This window comes from Diadema antillarum, unplaced genomic scaffold (genome assembly GCF_040938485.1).
Source record: "Diadema antillarum isolate AM-2024a unplaced genomic scaffold, OU_Dant_1.0 seq00000717_RagTag, whole genome shotgun sequence".
Classification (NCBI taxonomy): domain Eukaryota; kingdom Metazoa; phylum Echinodermata; class Echinoidea; order Diadematoida; family Diadematidae; genus Diadema; species Diadema antillarum.
This window is the reverse complement of record NW_027271621.1, coordinates 102715-123841: the sequence shown is the minus strand read 5'-3', so window position 1 is coordinate 123841 and position 21127 is coordinate 102715. Positions and strand designations below refer to the sequence as shown.

Sequence of the window (21127 nt, the reverse complement as noted above, 5' to 3'; positions counted from 1 at the left end):
ACAAGACTACCAGCTATCACCCTACACTCATCGCCAAAGAAACAGCATCTTAGATGTACCGTACATATCCAACACTCGTAGATATACCGTACATATCCAGCGCTCAACATTAGTGGTGATCTGCTGGCCTTGGGCCACTAAAAATTGATGTCAGACCTCCAAATTTCCAAAAAAAAAGGCTATCTTTTGGTGGTCCAATTGAGCACTTTAAAGGGAAGGTAAACCCCAAGAGCAATGTGGATTGAGTGAAAGCAGCAGCATTAGTAGAACACATCAGTGAAAGTTTGAGGAAAATCGGACAATCGATGCAAAAGTTATGAATTTTTAAAGTTTTGATGTTGGAACCGCTGGATGAGGAGACTACTAGAAGTTATGACGTATGAGTGGACAACAATACCAAGAAAATATAAAGAAAATTCTGCAAAAATGCATTTTTCATGAAAATTACAAATTCCATCAACTTGATATTGACATATGTTAAGGGTAGCAATTATTCCCCCTGCTTTCTGAAAGCGGTTGGTCCATTGCTCTTTCATAATTCTAGAAAAGTGAATTTTTGTTGAATTTCCTTTATATTTTCTTTGTATTGTTGTCCACTCATACGTCATATCCTCTAGTAGTCTCCTCATCCAGCGGTTCCAACACCAAAACTTTAAAAATTCATAACTTTTGCATCGATTGTCCGATTTTCCTCAAACTTGCACTGATGTGTTCTACTAATGTTGCTGCTTTCACTCAATCCACATTGTTCTTTGGGTTTACCTTCCCTTTAAGAACAAATGGATTGTTATATGTTTCTTTTCATATCAGGCCACTACATTTCTTCCTTGGGCCACCAGAATTTCAGATTTAAAGGACAAGTTCACCTTCATTGACATGTGGGTTGAGTGAATGCAGCAATATTAGTAGAACACATCAGTGAGTGTTTGAGCAAAATCGGACAAACCGTTAAAATGTTATAAATTTTTGAAGTTTCTGCTCAGTCACGGCTGGATGAAAAGACTTCTACAGCTTGTGATGTCACATGAGTACAACGATATAAAGAAAGAATAAAGAAAATTCAGCATATTTCCATTTTTCTCGCATAACAAAAGAACACTCGACTTCTCTCTTTCAGCAGGCAGGGGGAATGGTATTACCCTTAACATACGTCAGTAGCAAGTTGAAGAAATGTGCACTTTATTCAAAAAGTAAAGTTTTGTGAAATTCTCTTTTTATTTTCCTTATAGTTGTACGCATGTGATATCACACACTGTAGTAGTCTTCTCATCCAGCAGTGATTGCACAGATACTTATAAATTCATAACTTTTGAATGGATTGTCGGATTTTTCTCAAACTTTCACTGATGGGTTCTCCTAATATTGCTGCATTCTCTCAATCCTTATGTATATGAAGGTGGACTTGTCCTTTAAAGGTTTTAGTGGCACAGAGGGGCCACCAGAAAAAAAAAAAAGTTAATGTTGAAATGTGACTTATTCATACTTTTTCTCTAATACCACACACAAAGTTTGCATGGAAAAATCAAACAAACGAACAAACAGAAAATCATACTTACTTTCTATGAAAACTTTTTAGCTTGCATAAATGTTTTTATGCTGCTTTTTCACAATTTAGATGGAAATATGTGAGACTTCATGATCTTGCTCTGATAATAGATAGAGGAAATGTGAGCTGCTTTCATCTTCTAATGAATATATTTTGTCAATAGAAAGGCTAATTTAAAAACAAAACAACAACTCTGTTGTCAGTATCTCTTCCACATATTCTGTATTTAAAAGCATGTATCGATTCACTTGCAGTTTACCTGAAGCTGTATGAGATGCAGCATCCAGTCTTGGATGGCTATGATTGTCTTCTCATCGATGAGGCCCAAGATCTTACTCCAGGTTAGAAGTTCAGTTCCACTTTAGTACAGTGTTCTGGTCTATCTAATTCAATTTATGGGTCATCCTGACATGGGGTTAATGAGATTCTTATTCTCATGTCTTTGTTTATGTATCATGTAGTGGTGTCATGCTCTTATTAGGATTTATTATGTTATGTCAGTCATTATTGTGAAGTGTACAGGCACTGATGAACAGTGTAACCAGCAAGATAAGTCTGACCTGCATCTTTCTGCATATTGTCAGTTTCTCTGATATTGAATGGAAAAGATGATAATGGAAAAAAAAAGATTGTTAGAAAGTGAAATGTAAATGGTTTAGATAGAGTGTATCCATGCAATCCATTCAAAGACAGTCTTACAGGCCAATAGGAAACATCAGACAATTCCATAAATCGAGCCCCTGCAATGTCCTCTGAGACATGTACATGTATTAGACCCACTCAAACTGCTAATCTTTAAAGCAAAAGAATGACACAATATCTGATTTGCTTTTCAGTGAGATACCGACTGAAGAACACATTGTTGATAGATTTATGGACTCTTTTGAGTTCATTTTGCACTGTGGTGCAATACCTGTGTGTTGCAGCACCAGTAATATAGGTTAGATCCTTCCCTGTCTGGTTGCTTCCTTCCACAGCTCAGCAGAGTATTCTCCTCCGCCAGAACTGCGCCAAGATCCTGGTGGGAGACCCGCACCAGCAAATCTACAGCTTCCGTGGTGCCACCAACGCCATGGCGCAGGTGACGGCTACCAGAATCTACCGACTCACAGAGGTGACTGTCACTGCCAACGTTGTCATGCCACCAAGCAGAAGTGGAATAGTCTCTCTCCAAAGACATCAATCTTGCTTTTGTTAAATTGTCTTCCTGCAAAGATGATGACATAACACTATAATGTTAAACCAGAAACATTTGCTCATGAAACTTTTGCAAGTTGGAGCTGACAGCCTTTTTTTGCAGCATGAAACTTTCCTGAATTACCACTCACCCCGGCATTTAATGCATTGTGTAGACAAAACCTTTTGCGTTCATCTTACTTACCCTTCGCGAAATTCATGAAAGTTTCATGTGTGAAAAAATTGCTGGTTTCACAGTATTGCTGTGGTGATCTGGTCTTCTGCCAATAACAATAACAGTAGATAATATATAGTTGTCTTCAAATTTTCACATGATTTATGATCTAATAATAATGATGTCAATTTATACTGCACCAAATGCACTTTGTAAGAGTGCTCAAAGTGCATGCATACTATCATTACCCCAGTCTCTGGATACACTATACTACTTCCCACCAGCACTGACTGTGCTCACTCTCCATTCCCTGGGGAGCATTCCAGCCAGTCGCCATTTTCCAGGCACTCACATACTGATCAGTTAACATAAACATTCTCATCCTACTGGATACCCATTTGTACTCCTGGGTGGAGAGCAGCAATGTGGACAAAGTACTTTGCTGAAAGGCAAACGTGGGCTTCATGGAATACTTTGTAATAGTGCCGAGGATGGAAAAAAAGTTCCATGAATTTCTTCCCTCTTGGAAAATGTCTTTTCAGGGCCGTCACCAGCTTTTTTGAATAGGGTGTGCGTTTTGACACTAAATGTACGTAACTTGCAAGGGGTGCTGTACCCCCCCCCCATCCCCTCATTAACTTTTTGTCACTGGTGCAAAATATTGATGGAATAATTATTTACCGGGGGGGGGGGGGGGGGGGGGGGGGGGTCACTTGCAGAATGAAGTGGTAATAAATAAGCCTTTTTTTTTAAAGGTCTGAAGGGGGTGCATTCGCACCCAATGCACCCCCCAGTGATGGCCATGCTTTGTACATTGTACAATAATGATGCAAGGAGAATGGAGAGAGTTTGTGCATGAGCTTAAACGGGTAAGAGAAAATGTAGCACAATCTTGTAATGGATGAAATTTGTTTTTCTTCCCCCAGTCATTCCGGTTTGGTCCAGAGATAGCTTATGTTGCCAACTGCCTCCTGGAGTCTCTGAAAAATGAGACAAAGAGGAGTATAATAGGAACGGGGCCACCTGGTAAGCAATCAGCAATCATCAGTAACAACAGTAACAACAGTATAATTTTTATGCCTCCGCCAATGAAGTGGCCGGAGGCATTATGTTTTCGGGTCGTCCGTCCGTCCGTCCGTACGTCCGTACGTCCGTCCCGTTTTGTTTTTGTCGATATCTCAAGAACCGTGTGGTGGTTTTACATCAAACTTGGTATGAGGGTATAACCTGGGGGGATAATACTTTGTTTAGATTTTAGGGTCACGGGGTCAAAGGTCACAGGTTATTTTGTGAAAAAAAGGTTGAAATTTCATGTTTTTCTCAATATCTCGCAAATGGTTCGAGGAATCTTCATGGAACTTAGTATATATGCATGTACCGATGGGCAGTGATTATCTAGGGAAGTTGGGGGTCATGGGTCAAAGGTCAGGGGGTCAAAGGTCAAGGTCAACTCCTCAAAATATCAAGCTACTTCCCTTATATTTATGCAATGCCTGAAGGATTTTTTTTAAAACTTGATGTATGCATGTATAACCCAATATATATTCTGTGGGAAGTTTCTTGCCAAAACGTCAAAGGTCAAAAGGTCAAGTGAAAGTGCTAAATTGCACTTTTTCCTCCATATCTCAAAAGTAACTCAAGGTATTATCATGAAACTTACATATTTATGCATGTTCTACCTAACAGTGATTCTCTTTGGAATTGTCAGGACAAAGGTTAAAGGCCAGGTTTAGATAATACTATTTTACCATTTGATACTGAAATTATACTCTTTCTCAATACCTTGAAAATTACTCAATGCATAAACTTATAAAAGGGTCAAAAGTCAAGTAAAAATCATCAGTTCCCCCAAATACCTGCACTCTGACGTTGTAATCATTCATCCAATTGAACCTAGTTCTAGGTAAGTGAACATTCAGCACATTTGTGGCAAACCTGTCATTTAAATATTTTGCCAATTGTGTGAAACTGTCATCACACATTGTCAAGACATTGTACTATAGACCTATCAGGAGAACCATGCATTATTGCGGAGGCATACACCAGTCGCCGTAGCGACATTTCTAGTTTTTTTCTGTGGATCATTGTAGGATCTGCATCAGGTACAGCTTTCTTAAAGGTCCTGTTTACCTTTGGGAGTAGTGATTCAAAAAAATATTCAAGATATCACATTTGATGCATATGTATGTGTAGGTCAGTTGTATCACGAAACATCCTCCAAAAATAATTTTAAAAATTTTGCTATAAAGCCTAAGATATAAGGAGATATCACTATTTTTCTCAATTAACCATAACTGTAGACAGTCTAGTCTGAAAACATTTTTATTGTAACTATTGTTCACATTTTGTATATCTAACGACACTTAACATCGATTGTACTGATTCAAATTTGTACATTGGTTGTTTCCATCCCGAACTCATATTTTAGAACTATTTTGAGGCACTTAATGCTGAGGTTTTGTTTCGTCTGCAAATGGGAAATTATGCCTTTAAAGTGCCAAAAGTAAAGACTTCTTTTAGGAATGAAATGGGAAAGCATGCATTCAGGGTAGTTGAGAAATATTCATATGCACAAATAAAAGATGATAAAAGTGGTCATTATACACGATTATTGCAAAATGATTGGAAGCAGACTGATATTCAGAGGAAGTGTAAGGAGTTGTATGTAAATCTTACCTATCGGTTATGTTGCAAAATTTGAATTCCCTTGTTTAAATAACTGGAAGAAACACTATGCGCTTGTGACAACTGATTGAGTGCGCACAGCTTAAGTTTGCAATGTGATGTCAGTGAGCTTGCAGTTTATATGCTTCTTCGATAATGTCCCATAGGATAACATGCCGTGTTGTGCTTTTTCGTTGCACACTTTTTGCAGGGCTGTACACGTTAGTAAGATAATATTGTATACGCAGAATATTTTGCGAGGTTTTTATTTTCGCGAATTTCACGAGTCAGGAGCTATTTGCAAAATGAAAGACATGCGAAAATATTGACTCTGATCCCGATGTGAATTTGACATACATGTGTACTCTTTTCCGTTCAGTACAGGACTCCACGATCGCGAAGTTAACCACTTGTGAAATCCTTGTGAATTCCGATTCTTGAAAATACATGGTGTGTACAGTAAAAGAGCACATGTTTGACTCATTTCAGTGCTTCTGATTAGCTACATTCTTGAACCCATTTTATAATGCTTTGGTAGTGTAGGCATCCAAATAGATAAAACATGGGCATCTTGTTCATATGCATGGAAGAGTTTGTGCAGTTTAACTAGCCAGCTTGTTCAGAGCACCAAAGTGCCAATGATTTTTTATAGTTATGTCCTGTTTGCAATGTTATTATGCGGTAACTTCATTTTCTGTCAAAAAGAAGGTGAAAAAGAACAGAGGAGAATGGGAATAAATTGCCCTTTACAACAGTATTTTCTGTCAATGCTTTATAATGGTTTCAGGTCATGTTCTGGGACAGTCCATTGGACAAGTGGCAACCATTTGTCGCAGCAATGCCACACTCTTCACCCAGGCGGCTAATATCGTGACCCAGAATGAGAACGCCAAGATTGAGTTTGCAGGAGTGAGTAACACAGCCATCGACTCATCTCTCTTTCTTTCTTTCTTTTCTGTGATCACAAATTTCAGGCATTTCATGTTGAAAAAGATTGAATGTAGACTCCCTGTTCTTCTCCAGAAAACAAAAGGTTTCTGTCATGTTTCCACTTTGACGGAACATATTTCCGGATTGAACCCTCAGGGAGTCAAGGATTTTGTTGTCATCTTATTACAATTTATGCCTCCACCACAAAGGGTCGCTGGGGGCATTATTGTTTTCGAGTTGTCTGTCCATCCTTCCATCCATCTGTAATTGATCTTGTTGACAAAGTAAATTCTGAACCATTTGAGGTATCCAATTGAAACTTGGTATATGTACGTTTGAGTGGATGAAGATACACATATCAACTTGTGGATGGACTCACTCAAGTTCAAAGATCATAGGTCAAGGTCAAATTCTAAAATTTCAGTAATTTCCCCATATCTCTGCAATGGCTAAAGGTATTTTCATGAAATTTAGTGTATACACATATTGTCAGATTTTTTTTTTTGGGGGGGGGGGGGGTTGGGGGGATTTCTGGGTCATGCACAAAGGCAAACTTGTCGCCGTAACAACATTTGTAGCTTTCTGTTATCATAAATCTGGGGTATTTTATGTTTAAGTTGAACCTGGACTCTGTATTTTCTCTGTAGAAAGACTCATTAGAGGGATTGTGTAGTTTTGGTTGAGATGGGGGGTTAAGATTTTAACTTTTGGGAGAGAATTAGAAACCACTTATGAAATATTGACAAGCACACAATTCTAAGAAGAATTCAAAGTTTATTTGATGAAAACAGTTTTGAGATGGCTGAGATATTCAAAAACAAAGTAAAACAAAGTGGTCCTAATAAAAGGTAACTCCCCTCTTTTATTAGGACGTGTTTGATTTTGGATATCTCAGCCATTTCAAACCAATTTTCATCAAGTATACTTTGAGTTTCTCTTATAATTGTATGTTCTTTCATATTTCTTTAGAGGTTTTTATGAGGTTTCTCATTATCTCAAAGAAACTGGAAACCTGAAGCCCCATCTCAACCAAAACTACACTATCCCTTTAAATGGCTTCTGTCACATTTCTCTGTAGTGCAGTATCAATTTCAGTCTCCTCTTTTATGTGATATTTATTGAGCTTTTTGTGCAGTGTTTGCTGGATTTTACTCCACTTATGACAGTCTACTTGAATCTAGAATGAAGCTTTACTGTAACGTTATTTCTGTTGTAGGGTGTCCAGGGGTACCGCTTTGACAGGATTCTTGATATCTACTATCTGTCACTACCACCACATCAAAGAAGTAAGTTAATGTTTCCCCCTCACATGATGTTTGCATTCCAGAGCACCTCAAAATCTGCCATGCACATACTACTAGTATTTAAGTTGCCTGAAATTGAGTTGAGAATATAGTTACTCTACATAGAAGTCTGAATATAAAGTAAATATTGTGATTAAAAAAGGCATGGTGTGACAGGGAAGATATCTTCAATGTCATTTCATTTATTTCTAAAGAGCTCTGAATCATGTAGCTAATTGCACGCTGATTTAGAAAAGCTGAAGTGAAATGATAATAGTAAGGTATACTGTATTTGTAAAGAGCAGCTACTATATTCATATACTTTACTGTACTTCAATAGGAGACTTCTGTCTCGTTTCTTTCTTTCGTTCATTCTTTTTTATTTTTTGAGATTATATACCCTAAACAATTAAAGATATAAAGAACAAACAACTTATTGAAATTTGTACATAATTTGAATAAATGCAGATATCTTTGCATTTGAGCATCCAGTATACAGAGCAGAATTTTCTGTTCTTGATGATTTTTGTCTCGCTCACCGGAGGTGAAGGCGAGACTAAGGGATCCAAATGGCGTCCGTCCGTCGTCCGTCACAAATGTTAAAATTTACCTGCAAGACTCTCTTATGATGCATAACTTGGCAATTGTTACAGCAATGGCAGCCACACTTGGGTGATAGAAGCACTAGGGGTATCTTCATGTCATGGTGTTGTCGGAGGTCATGTGATGATGTCAAAGGTCATTTGAGGTCATATATTAAAGAGTATGTGCAAGACTCTCTTTTCTATGTTAAAGTTTACCTGCAAGACTCTCTTTTGACAAATAAATTCACATACGTTACTTGGATTACAACCTAACTTGGGTCATAGATGCACTGGGGGTACCTTCATGTTATGGTGCCGTTGGAGGTCACAGGATAAGGCCAAAGGTCATTTGAGGTCATACGTTAACGTTTACTTGCAAGACTCTCTTATCACACGTAACTCGACATATGTCGCTACAATGGCAATCAAATTTGGGTGATGGATGCACTGGGGGTACCTTCATGTTATGGTGCTGTAAGAGGTCACATGATAAGGTCAAAGGTCATTTGAGGTCATACGTTAAAGTTTACTTGCAAGACTCTCTTATCACACGTAACTCAGCACATGTTGCTACAATGGCAATCAAACTTGGGTGATGGTAGATGTCTCTTGGGAAGTTGAAGGTAGCCACAAGGTCAAAGGTTACAGACAGGGGTCAACAAACTTTTAGGGCCCAATGGTAAGTTTTTAGGGCGCATTTCGTTTATGGCTCATAACTTTTGATCCCTATGTCCGTTTGTGACCAAACTCGGATGGAAGATGTCCCATGGGGAGGTAAAGGTCGTCACAAGGTCAAAGGTCACAGACAGGGGTCAACAAACTTTTAGGGCCCAATGTTATGTTTTTAGGGCGTGTTTTGATTGTGGCTCATAACTTTTGATCCCTATGTCCGTTTGTGACCAAACTTGGATAGTAGATGTCCCTTGGGGATTTAAAGGTCATCACAAGGTCAAAGGTCACAGAAAAGGGTCAACAAATTTTTAGGGCCCAATGTTAAGTTTTTATGGCGCGTTTCGATTATGGCTCATTACTTTTGATCCCTTTGTCCGTTTGTGACCAAACTTGGATGGTCAATGTCCCTTAGGGTGTTGAAGGTCACCACAAGGTCAAAGGTCATAAGCAGGTCAATTAATTTCCGGGACTTATAAAAAATATTAATTCCTTGTACGCGAATGGGCGAGACACAATTTGGCAATTGCCTTGTTCTTTCTTTCTCTCTCTCTTTTTTTTTTGGGGGGGGGGCAAAAATTACAAGTGGATATTATTCACTGTGTAGCTTAATGTAATTTATAGAGGTAGTTATGATCATGCCATACTGTATGTAGTCAACAGAGATTATCAAGAGACTTTGTATGCTTCTATAAGTATGCGATGCAGAGTCAGCATGAGGGTTTCTTCAATTCTATGATCAGAGAACTACAAGATGAAAGACAAGTTTGTGAGTCGTTTCAAGTCGCTGACAGCCCTTGACAACTACGCCAAGAGCACGGAGGATGCTGATCTTCAATCGGCCATCAAGATTGTCCTCCTCTACAACAACCGCATCCCGAATCTCGTGGAGAAAATCAAGAAAAGTGTAGTCCGCTCGAATGGAGGTAAACCAATTGAAAGGCATGACAGGGGAAGTCAAATTTCTATCATTTTATGCTAATAAATGTTGATTTTATTGTTGATTATGAATGATGTAATTTCTTTTGGCCTGATGGAAGAATCGGGTAATTAATTGATCAAATGAATAATTAACCAGTTGCTTGACTGACATGAAAGCTATACGTAGAATGATGTTAAGAAAATATAAAGAAAATTCAACATATTTTCACTTTTCTGGCATATTAGAAGAGTGCTTGATAGTCTCATTCAGAAGGCAGGGGGAATAATATTACCCTTAACATACATCAGTAACAAGTCAAGGTAATGTGTACTTTTCTTATAAAGAAATAAAATTTATGGAATTCTCTTTATGTTTTTCATATTCTTCTACTCATGTAACATCATAATCTGTAGTAGTCTTCTCATCCAGCAGTGACTGCGCAAAAACTTGTAAAATTCATAACTTTTGAACAGATTGTCAGATTTACCTCAAACTTTCACTGATGTGTGCGATTGATATTATTGCTGCTTTCACTCAATTCACAAGTATAGTAAGGTAAACTTATATGAAAAGAAAACAGACAAAAATTGGGCATGATTTCAGCATATTGCTTCTGACATGGGCATGAGTTTAATACTGCTTCCTTAAAGCCTTATCTATGGAGCCTTTGAATTTCAGAGTGGTGAGGTTGACCATCCAGGTAAATGTTTTTTGTTTTGTGCCACAGCCATGCTACTGTCCACAGCACACAAATCAAAGGGTCTGGAGTTTGACACTGTTCAGCTGACAGATGACTACGCCGACAGTCTTGTGGGCTTACTACGTGAGTGAGAAGAGTTCCGTCTTAACTTTTGTCTTATATCAAGAAAATAGACTGCATCCCAAGCATAAATTGATGATTACAGTGGAAACTCGATATAAGGAGATCTGTTGCAACAAAATACCTGATATAGCAAACTAATTTCACCTGACCCAATAAACTTGATTTCCTTTGTTTTGTATTATTTATTGACTACTGATATTATACAAATAATACACAGGTGAGAGTGCGTTAGTGGAGATGTAGCGCACTCGATGGTATTTACAATTGTGAAACATGCACTACATTGTAAATACCCGAGAGTGAGCTGCATCTCCACTAACGTCACGAGCTTAAACCTGTGTATTATTTGATTTATAAAATGGGTTGAAAACTAACAGCATTTTTCATGTACCTTTGTGGGTCAATACCAGTCAGCTACATGTAGCACTCGCTCAAAAGTCAAGATGTCCGAAGATGTTTGTCCCAAACATTTATGCACGTCGCACTCAGAAATCCCGCACATATAAGTACTGTGTATACGTACGCCACATGTTAAATGCATAAGAAAGGCCGGCTGGCAGCCCGAACTAGAAGTTGTTTACAGGATTGACAGCGCGTATAGTAGCGCGCGACGCACTTGTAACAACTGATTGAGTGTGCACTGCTAGTGTAAACATTGTGACGTCAGTGACTTTATGCTTTTTTGCAAGGCCGGGCAATAGTAAGAAATCATGCATGCACACGTGACTCATTTCAGCGCTTCCAATTGGCTACATTCTTGAACCCATTTTATAAAACAAAATGTCTGACATGAAGAACAAATCGTCATGGTCCCAAGGATCTCATTATACCAGGTTTCCACTGTAATTATATATCTGATTACAATGAGATGATAAATAATGTGAGATTATAATCCTGTGAAAGTGGATATTTTTTGCAGCGTGAAATTTTTCTTGTATTTCATGCAGCATTGAATTATGACAAAAATAAAAGCACATAAATTCTTTGGCTTAACGGAAAACTACTCTCTGTTTTGAGTCTGTTGAATTAAAAGCATACAAAATTCATGTCACTTGCCTGAGCTGAAAAAAATAATACAAGAACATTTCCAGTAACAATCTACTATGATAAATGTTGAATATCGATGTTTACCACAAGTTGAAAATGTTGTAGATTTCATATTAAAATGCTAATTACTTGAAGTGGAAATTGCTCACTTTTATTTCCATCTCTCATCAAAGTCAAGATATGGTGGTTAGATGAAATGAATATCCACAGTATAGTTCTTTTATACAGTGTGCTTCTGTTTGCCCAAGGTAAGAAGGAAATGATTGTTTTGTTTTGTTTTTTGTCACACCTGACCTGCTTCCCAGGTGAGATTCCAGAAGACGAGATGAACATTCTGTATGTGGCAGTAACCAGGGCCAAGAAATGCCTGCTTCTCAACAGCACCTTGCTTGGATTTCTCAAGAAAGTTAAGGTATATATGGATAAGATATGTCCACTATATCAGAATTTGGTGGTAATGATAATGATGTTGACCCAATGGTGATAATAATTGTAATTATGTTATTATATGATGATGATGATGATAATGATTGTTATTGTGATATTGATATTGCCCCTCCCCCCCCCCCCAAAAAAAAAAGACACATAGGATGTGACTGTACCTGAATTAAATGAAACTTTTTGCAATGCACTGCTGTTATAACAAAATTGGTTAGAAATGAAACTCTCGTTATGACTTAGTAAATATCGGGTCCCAAAATTATTGTTTTTCGTAACTTTGATATACTTTCCTTTTTTTTCAGCTTTAACAAAATTTTGATAGATTGACAGAAAACTGCCAGTCTTGAGGATTACACAAAAGAGGGAGTCACCTGTAGCTGGAAAACAAAGATGGACTGAGTTAAAGCAGAGTAACAAAAACACTGGATCAGAGAAAATATGACCCCCCCCCCTTCTGACAGATGTTCAGACTGTGAGAATTTTTCCATTCTGAAAATATTTACTAAAAATTACATGTGTGTGATGAAATACTAAAAGTATTTGATAATTGTGTGAACATCTTCAAATAACCATCCTTGTCCAGTCATGTAACAGGTTTGATTTACCAGTTTTAGCCCTAAAAGAGCCGGGGGGGAACAGAACCCCCCCCCCCCCCCTCAACGTTTCGTGCTTTAATTCTGTAACGCAAGAATGCCTCATCACAAGGCTTCTTGACTTTCTTCGTTCAAGTCTCGTGCAATTTTTGAGATGAAATTTGCAACGTCCGCACATACTTTTTCGAAGCCATGCCCATTTTTGTAACAGCATGTTGCCCCAAAATGGGCACAATTTTGTGATTTTGTGTACATTTCCTATGGAAAACAGTGTTCTGTCATGAAAGTCATAAAAACCTGATTATTTTTACAATTAATCACTTTCATTGATTAATTTTATGCTAATTATGGTAGAAAAGTGGTCAGTGACAATTTCCAATTAAAAAAAAGAAAAAACAAAAGTTGAAAAACAGAGAAATACATAAGAAATACTGAAAACAATAAAATACATAAGAATTGAAATGAGTTTTGGAAGTTTTTGATGTACAATTTGCTGAATATGCTAAAACAGATTTACAGACCAAAAAGTAGACTCTCAATGCTTTTGATTAGGCTAAAATATGATCTTGAGCTTAATTTGCATAATCAATAAACTAGAATTAGAAATTAATTATTTCAAACTAGAAATGTCACTATGGCGACTGGTATGCCTCCGCCATAATGCATGATTCTCCTAATAGGTCTAGATACAACAAGTTGTAGTACATGTGGACAATGTGTGATTACATTTTCACAAAACTGGCAAAATATTGAAATTACAAGTTTGTCACAAATGTGTTGAATGTTCACCTTCATTGACCTTGTTTTAATTGGATGAATAGGAGAGCATGTATTTGGGGTTTTAAGGACTTTAACTTGACTTTGACCCATTCATACATTTATGCATTGAGTAATTTTCATGGTACCGGTATGGAGAAAAAGTGCAATATCTGTACTGAATAGTAAATTGTTACCATGTTCATCTGGCCTTTGACCCTAAAATTCATAAGATAATCACTTTCAGGTAGAACATGCATAAATATGCAGTAAGTTTCACGATAAATTGAGCCACTTCTGAGATATGGAGGAAAAAGTTAGTTCAGCACTTTCACTTGAACTTTGACCTTTTGACCTTTGAGGCAAAAAAAAAAGAGAATTTCTATTAGGTTACACATGCATACATCAAGTGTAAAAAAAAATAATAATCCTGCTGGCATTGCATGAACATGAGGGAAATAGTAAAATTTTGAAGTGTTGCACTTGACGTTTGACCCCTGACCTTTGACCTCATGAACCCTACATTCTGTAGATAATCACTGCCAGTCAGTACATGTACATTGTATATACTATGTTCCATGAAGATACCTTGAACAATTTTCCAATTTACAGAGAAAAAAACAGACGTTTTAATACTTTTACTCGACCTTTTGACCTTTGACCTTTGACCTCATGACCCAAACTTTCACCAGAGAATCTAAATTGGGTAATACATGTATACACTAAGTTTCAAGAAAATATCTTCAGGCATTGCATAGATATGGTGGAAATAGTGAAATGTTATGTATTTGACCTTGACCTTTTGACCTTTGACCTTGAGCACGTGCACCCAAAAGTTGATGGGCACTACTTCACTCCCTAATACACATACATGCCAAGTTTCATTAGGATATCTCAACAGGTTTTGATAGTTACCTTGTCCACAAAATGTATTACGGACGGACGGAAAGACGGACGGACGGACGGACGGAAGGACGGACGGACGGACGAAGGGACGGACGGACAACCCGAAAACATAATGCCTCCGGCACCACTTCGTGGCGGAGGCATAAAAATCTTATGACACAATCTTGTAGGTGGTGACATGGGTGTCACGCAAAATCCGCCCCCCTCCGGTTTTAGCATAGCGAAATTTTCGTTATAACAAAGTCTTTTCCTAGTGAAGAAAAACAAAAGAATTGTGCTCCGTTATAGCGAAATGAGGATCGCTTTCGAAAATATGTAGCGGAACAAACATTTATAGCATCTCTTCATGGGCGAACGCGTCACATCACTGTGTGTTCGCTTGGTGTGTCACGCGCAGTTTCCGAGGGGAACTTACGTTATTGTAATACAATAATCTGAAATTAAACTAGGTTCGTTTTATTGTTTCGAAGGTACTTTATTACAAAACGCACAGATTCTTATACACCTAAATGTTTGTGGTTCGGAAATGAAATAGGGTTTGTTATTACGAACATTTTGGTGTTATTACGAACATTTTGGCGTTATTCAAACAGTTCGTTATTACTAAAGTTCGTTAAACCGTCAATGAGATATGGTTCTTATTACGATGGTTCGTTTATCAGAAAATGATAGGAATTCTAAATTTTCGTTAATCGGAACATTAAAAAAAAGTGTCATTAATCCAAAGGTGAAAAAGGTGTGTCCAGTAACAAAACTTTGGAATTGCAAACTTCATAATCGTCTTAAAATAACCGAACCTACGAAATAACTAATCTTTCTCATTTTTTTTTTAATTATTTACAAACCTTCTTTGGAATAACAAACCTTATTTCATTGTCGGATTGAAAAACCTTCGGAACAGTGAACCATTCTCATTTTTTTCATTTACAAACCTTCGGAATGACGAAACTCATTTCATTTTGTGATCAATGAGCCTTCGGAAAACGAACAATATATTTATAGCTAAATTATGAACTTTCGGAATAACGAATCGTCGGAAGAGCGAAGCTTCAAAATAATGAACAATCCTTTGGATTCCAGGGAATGGCGAAACTTCGGAACAAAGAGTCTTTCGGAGTAACGAACTTTACTAAGAAACGAATCTTTGGAATAGCGAACTGTAACGGAATCCTAAACTATTATTTTCTATAGGACTTATTGTGTGACAAAAACAACTTTATGCTCTCTTTTATATGTAATATCCAAACGAAATTAAAAAGGTACCATCCCATTTCACATAGCTTTCCAGTGTATGATGAGTATTTGACAGACATATGATATATGCGTGGTGGTTACCTTGTTTTTGTTATATATTGTATTTGTTCGGTTATAATGAAATTTCGTTATAACGAAAGAAAACGGCCGGTCCCGAGCATTTCGTTATAACGGGAGTGCACTGTATATTGTACTTGTTCGGTTATAACGAAATTTCGTTATAACGAAAGAAAACTGCCGGTCCCAAGCATTTCGTTATAATGGGAGTGCACTGTATCACTATTTTTCTCATTAAACCATAACTGTAGACAGTAGTCTGGAAATATTTTTATTGTAACTATTGTTCACATTTGGTATATCTAACAATACTTAGCATTGATAATACTCATTCAAATTTTTACATTGTTTCTATCCCTAACTCACATTTTAGAACTATTTTGAAGCACTGATGCTGGGTTTTTGTTTCATCTGCAAAAGGTAAATTATGCCTTTAACAGAACTGATTCTTTCTCATCTCCGAATGGGGCAGGGACCCCATGTTTTCATTTTGTGACAGAAAGGTTTTATTGCCCAGTGCAAATGGCATCTTTAGACAGAAGGGACCATTCCCATTTCTAGGACAACAGTGAAATCTAAGGGACAGTTGCAAAAGTGGCTGAAGAAATAAGGTTTTTTTGGGAAAATATCTTGAAAATCCTTGCATTATTGTGATATTATTTGCCTCAGAAACGTCGTCCTATGGAACACATGTTATGATGTCGACAACTTTGCTGGAATTGGTGAGTAGTTGTCTTCATGCACTCATTTCAATGTGGGTGATTAAATTTTGAAATGTTCTTGTCATACTTCTGCTTCCAAGGAGAAATTTGACTACCCAGTTCTTGCCGAGGTGCGGGGAAAAGATGGACCCCAGAGGTGCCAGGAGTGTGGTGAACTGCGGGAAAACACAGATGAACTTCTTTGGTTGCAAAGGAAACGCCTGGTATAACTATCTTTGGATTGTGCATTAGTTTATCAAATACTAACCCCTGGAATGTGTACCAGTTTATCATTTACATGTACTAACTTCTTGAATGTGCATTAGTTCATCATTTACTAACCAGTGTAATGTGCATCAAGTTAATCACTTACCTGTAGGATGTGCATTAGTTTATCATTTACTAACCTGTGGAATGTGCATTAGTTCATTATTTATTAACCAGTGTAATATGCATCAAGTTTATCACTTACTTACCTGTAGAATGTGCATTAGTTTATCATTTACTAACCTGTGGAATGTGCATTAGTTCATTATTTATTAACCAGTGTAATATGCATCAAGTTTATCACTTACTAACCTGTAGAATGTGCATTAGATTATCACGTATTAACCACTTTCACTTTCCAGTCCATAGGACTCTTCAGGATGCAGCATGGGTCTATGATTCTGTCCTTGGGCTTGCATGTGATGAACTGTTTTCTTACCCCTTTTCGTGCCTAGGCACTTGACTTCATTTGCTAAGCTTTTTCATCATGTATACTAAATGGGATTGTTTGAATGGATTACTGAATCAGCATGTGGTAATCCGTTCAAACTTGACAATGTTGTGGATTAGCTAATCAGCTCAAATGTATCAGTGTACCTCTGTCCAAGTGAGGATCCTGGTGACACAATAGGGATTAGGTAATCTCTACTTTTGATAATAAATTTCCAGACATCTCTAACAGTGGACAAAGGAAGCATTCAAATGCTTGTGCCAATCAATGAACAAAGTGGTAAAGAAACATTCCGTCCAAAAGTGATGAATTTTCAAAGCTTGATTACATCCGTGTGTGTCATCATAGGATATTGTATAAGAGACTACAATTCCTAATGTTACAGTTGAATGGTATGAGGAAAATTTACAGAGAATTCTATCAAATCTAGATTTTTGCAAAAAGAACACTTTTTTGCTGACTAGTAGGGACATATTTAAGGGATAATAGTACTTCTGTCTGCATAAGATCTAAGTCAAGAGCCACTACAATAACATGATGAACTGTTGTGGCCTTATTATCCAGCAATTCATGCCCCAAAACTTGAAGGATCATGAAAAGTCAATAGATTGTATAATTTTCCTCAAATTTCATTTAGTTATGCATTCTACTCATATTGCTGCATTCATAGAATTTTCATATACGGGATAATTTTCCCTATAAATACAGCATCCTACCCCTGATTTCATCCATGTATCAAAGTAAAACATTTCCCCCCACCCCCAAGATTTGAAGTATGTGTACGCTGTTCTATGCTATTGGCTTTATATTTGCTTTCTCTTCTTTTCTTTTTTTGGTGGGGGGGGGGGGGATGGGCGGATGGAGGTTTGCTTCACATTTTGTTTTGGAAATTCATGTTGTATTGTAACAAAATATGATGCTGTACTTTATGATGGTTCCAGCCAATACCCCCATTCCACAGAGATTTTTTGTATCGGGTCACTCGTCAGAAGCAAAGTTTGTTGCTTCCGGCCACCCACCGAAGCGTATCAGATCGCAGTCTGATGAATCGGACTTGTGTTGGTCGACTATCAAGTCATTGTTAGACATGTCCTGCGTGATCTTCATGGGGAAAATCTTGCCCCATTGGATCATCACCCAACATGGGGAAGTTGACCAAGGCAAGTGGGATTCACCAGACTGTGATCGAATACACTTTGGTTTGTGGCCAGAAGCAAATAGCATTGCTTCCAACGAGCGACTGATGAGAAAAAATCTCTGTGAAATGGGATACTACAGAACCAATTTTCAGATACAGTGCACTCCCGTTATAACGAAATGCTCGGGACTGGCAGTTTTCTTTCGTTATAACGAAATTTCGTTAGAACCGAACAAATACAATATATAACAAAAACAAGAAAACCACGTATATATATCATATTTTGTTTGCTAAATACTCATCATACACTGGAAAGCTATGTGAAATGTGATATGGGATAACTGTATTACAATAATAAACGCAAGTTCCCCTCAGAAACTGTGCGTGACACAAGGAGCGAACACACAGTGGTGTGACACGTTCACCATGCAGAGACGCTATAAATGCTTGTTCCGCTACGTATTTTCGAAAGCAATTCGCATTTCGTTATAACGGAGCACATTTCTTTTGTTTTTCTTTGTCTTTGGCGCTCGGAAAAGACTTCGTTATAACGGAAATTTCGCTATAACCGTGTTCGTTATAAGCGAATTTTGCACCATAGACTTTAATGGTGATAATTTTGGGACCAGAAGATTTACTTCGTTATAACGAAATTTCGTTATAACCGTGTTCGTTGTAACGGGAGTGCACTGTACTCGCATCACAGCTGCACCTGTTTAATAGGGCACATCAACATTTTTCTCTCTCGTTTCTCCCATTCACCAATGTCAGGTGCACGCCTTCAAACGGAAGGTGGAGGAGGCGGGCATTGTGTGCAGCCAATGTGTGGAAGCACCAGGCTTTCAGGAGCTCTACGGCAAACCAGAGACTGATGACGAAGAAGATGAGGCTGAGCCAGACATGGCTCCTTTCCTAGTGGTCAACATACCAGTTATCGTAGACCTTCTTGGGCTGTAAAGCCCTTATGCGAGGCAAGCGGTAGGGGACTAGAGCTGTAAATCCAGCCACCCTTGATACTTCACAGGATAGCACCGTCATCCATGACTTTCTGTCTACTGCAGCACAGTGCAAGCAGAGTGGATTGTGGAGGAAAGAACAGCTGTCAAAACTAGTGGGCTTCCATGGATATCATAGTACAGTATGTCCCCCCAAAAAAGTACAATTGGATTTTTGCATTGATATGATTAATTAATATGATTAAACTGTCCAAATGCTACTTCAGGGTCTTAAATATCATATCATAACTCTATTTTGCTGAAAACCCCATTCAGTTTGATTAAGCGGTTACAGAGAAATGTGGATTGTTGTAAAGCATGTCACGAGTCCGATTCTTCCAAGGTTAGCACTTGGATGCTCTGGGAACTGCATATCATTGTGTAAACACAATAGACAGAACTTGGAGGGAAGAAATTTCTGACATGCTCTACAAATTCCTCATTTCTCTACTGAAGCAAATCGAATGGGGTTTCCTGTAAGATGTGGGCAGTGAGTTATAGTTTTATACCCTGAAATTTTATTTGGATTGATTCACTGTTTTAAAAATTACCATTGTGGAGGGTCCCATTGTAATTTTTTTTTTCCCGGACATACGGTATAAGTGTAACTTTTGCATGCAGTAAGTGAAAGGACAGATTGAAATGAGAAAAAGGAGCTACAAGACCAACAACTGACATGACACTGGATTTCATCATATTACGAGACTTTCTTACGTAGACATGAGTGACTTGAGAGGAATACAAAGGTTTTGTTGTTAAACAAATGAGCTTTTGCAATGAAATGTTGGATACAACAAAGTAAAATTCAGGGCCCAAGATTATTATCTGGGCATCTTTACATGCTTCATTTCTTTGGATATAACAAACTTTTGTCATGAAAGAAGACCGACAGTCCCATGAACTTAGTTATGATAAGAGTTGCCCGTTTTCTCATATGAGAGTTCCTGATGTAAAATAATTCTTCAAGTACCCGTACATCGATTAATCAATAGGCCAGTGAAGTTATCACGGCCAGTGCAACATTTTTAAAAGTGGGAGCAGTTTATACTTCTGTTGCCACAGCAGGGTTTAATCAGCTAACAAGCTTTAAAAAAAAGGGGGGCCTTTAGCACAACTTTTTGGTGCCACTTTCAGGTTTCTTCAGCTCAAAAGCAAAAAAAAAAAAAAGCATAACCACATTTTTTTTTTTTTCTGGTGACACTTCCAGGGTAAAAAAAAAAAGTGTGTATGTTTTCATAAGTGTGCACAGCTACCTGCCTTTCTTCCGTTCTTGCAATATGCCATGAGACAAACATTGCGAATGACTTGTGAGCAGCTTATAACACAGTGTGTGATCTTCATTTTCACCTGTGAATGGTGTTGATAAGAGGGGAAGTATTCATGGTTTTTGTGGCTGTACTATTATTGCACTAACATCAAAAAGTGCAGTGGTAGGGAAATAAGATGATTATTGTATCGGTCTTGCGAGCATTGCATTTGCAATACACATAAAATGTCATATGAAAACTGCACACATGAAGTTATTTTCGCTTTAGGTTGGTGTGCATTTGTACTTGAATTTAGTTGTAATATACAGTGCACTCCTGTTATAACCAACACAGTTCCGGTTACAACGAAATCAAAATTCAGGCCTCAACATTATCAGCTCTATTTTTTTTTATTGTTTATTTTTTCGGTTATAACAAAATTTCGATATAACGAAAGAAAACTGCCCGCCCCAAGGACTTCGTTATAACGGGAGTCCACTGT

At 37.7% G+C, this 21127-nt stretch overlaps 1 protein-coding gene across 1 annotated transcript in view; it reads left to right on the top strand.

Annotated features, from left to right (window-relative positions):
- Positions 1 to 19663, top strand: part of LOC139737944 (F-box DNA helicase 1-like) — a 29834-nt gene extending 10171 nt beyond the window's left edge. Inside the window, exons 11-20 of the mRNA XM_071648609.1 lie at positions 1801 to 1887; positions 2524 to 2660; positions 3824 to 3923; positions 6349 to 6470; positions 7708 to 7777; positions 9771 to 9953; positions 10677 to 10772; positions 12125 to 12231; positions 16629 to 16751; positions 19155 to 19663. Coding sequence (XP_071504710.1) covers positions 1801 to 1887; positions 2524 to 2660; positions 3824 to 3923; positions 6349 to 6470; positions 7708 to 7777; positions 9771 to 9953; positions 10677 to 10772; positions 12125 to 12231; positions 16629 to 16751; positions 19155 to 19340 — 1211 coding nt within the window. The 3' untranslated portion in view covers positions 19341 to 19663. The remainder of the gene's footprint in view (positions 1 to 1800; positions 1888 to 2523; positions 2661 to 3823; positions 3924 to 6348; positions 6471 to 7707; positions 7778 to 9770; positions 9954 to 10676; positions 10773 to 12124; positions 12232 to 16628; positions 16752 to 19154) is intronic.
- Positions 19664 to 21127: the final 1464 nt, after the last annotated feature.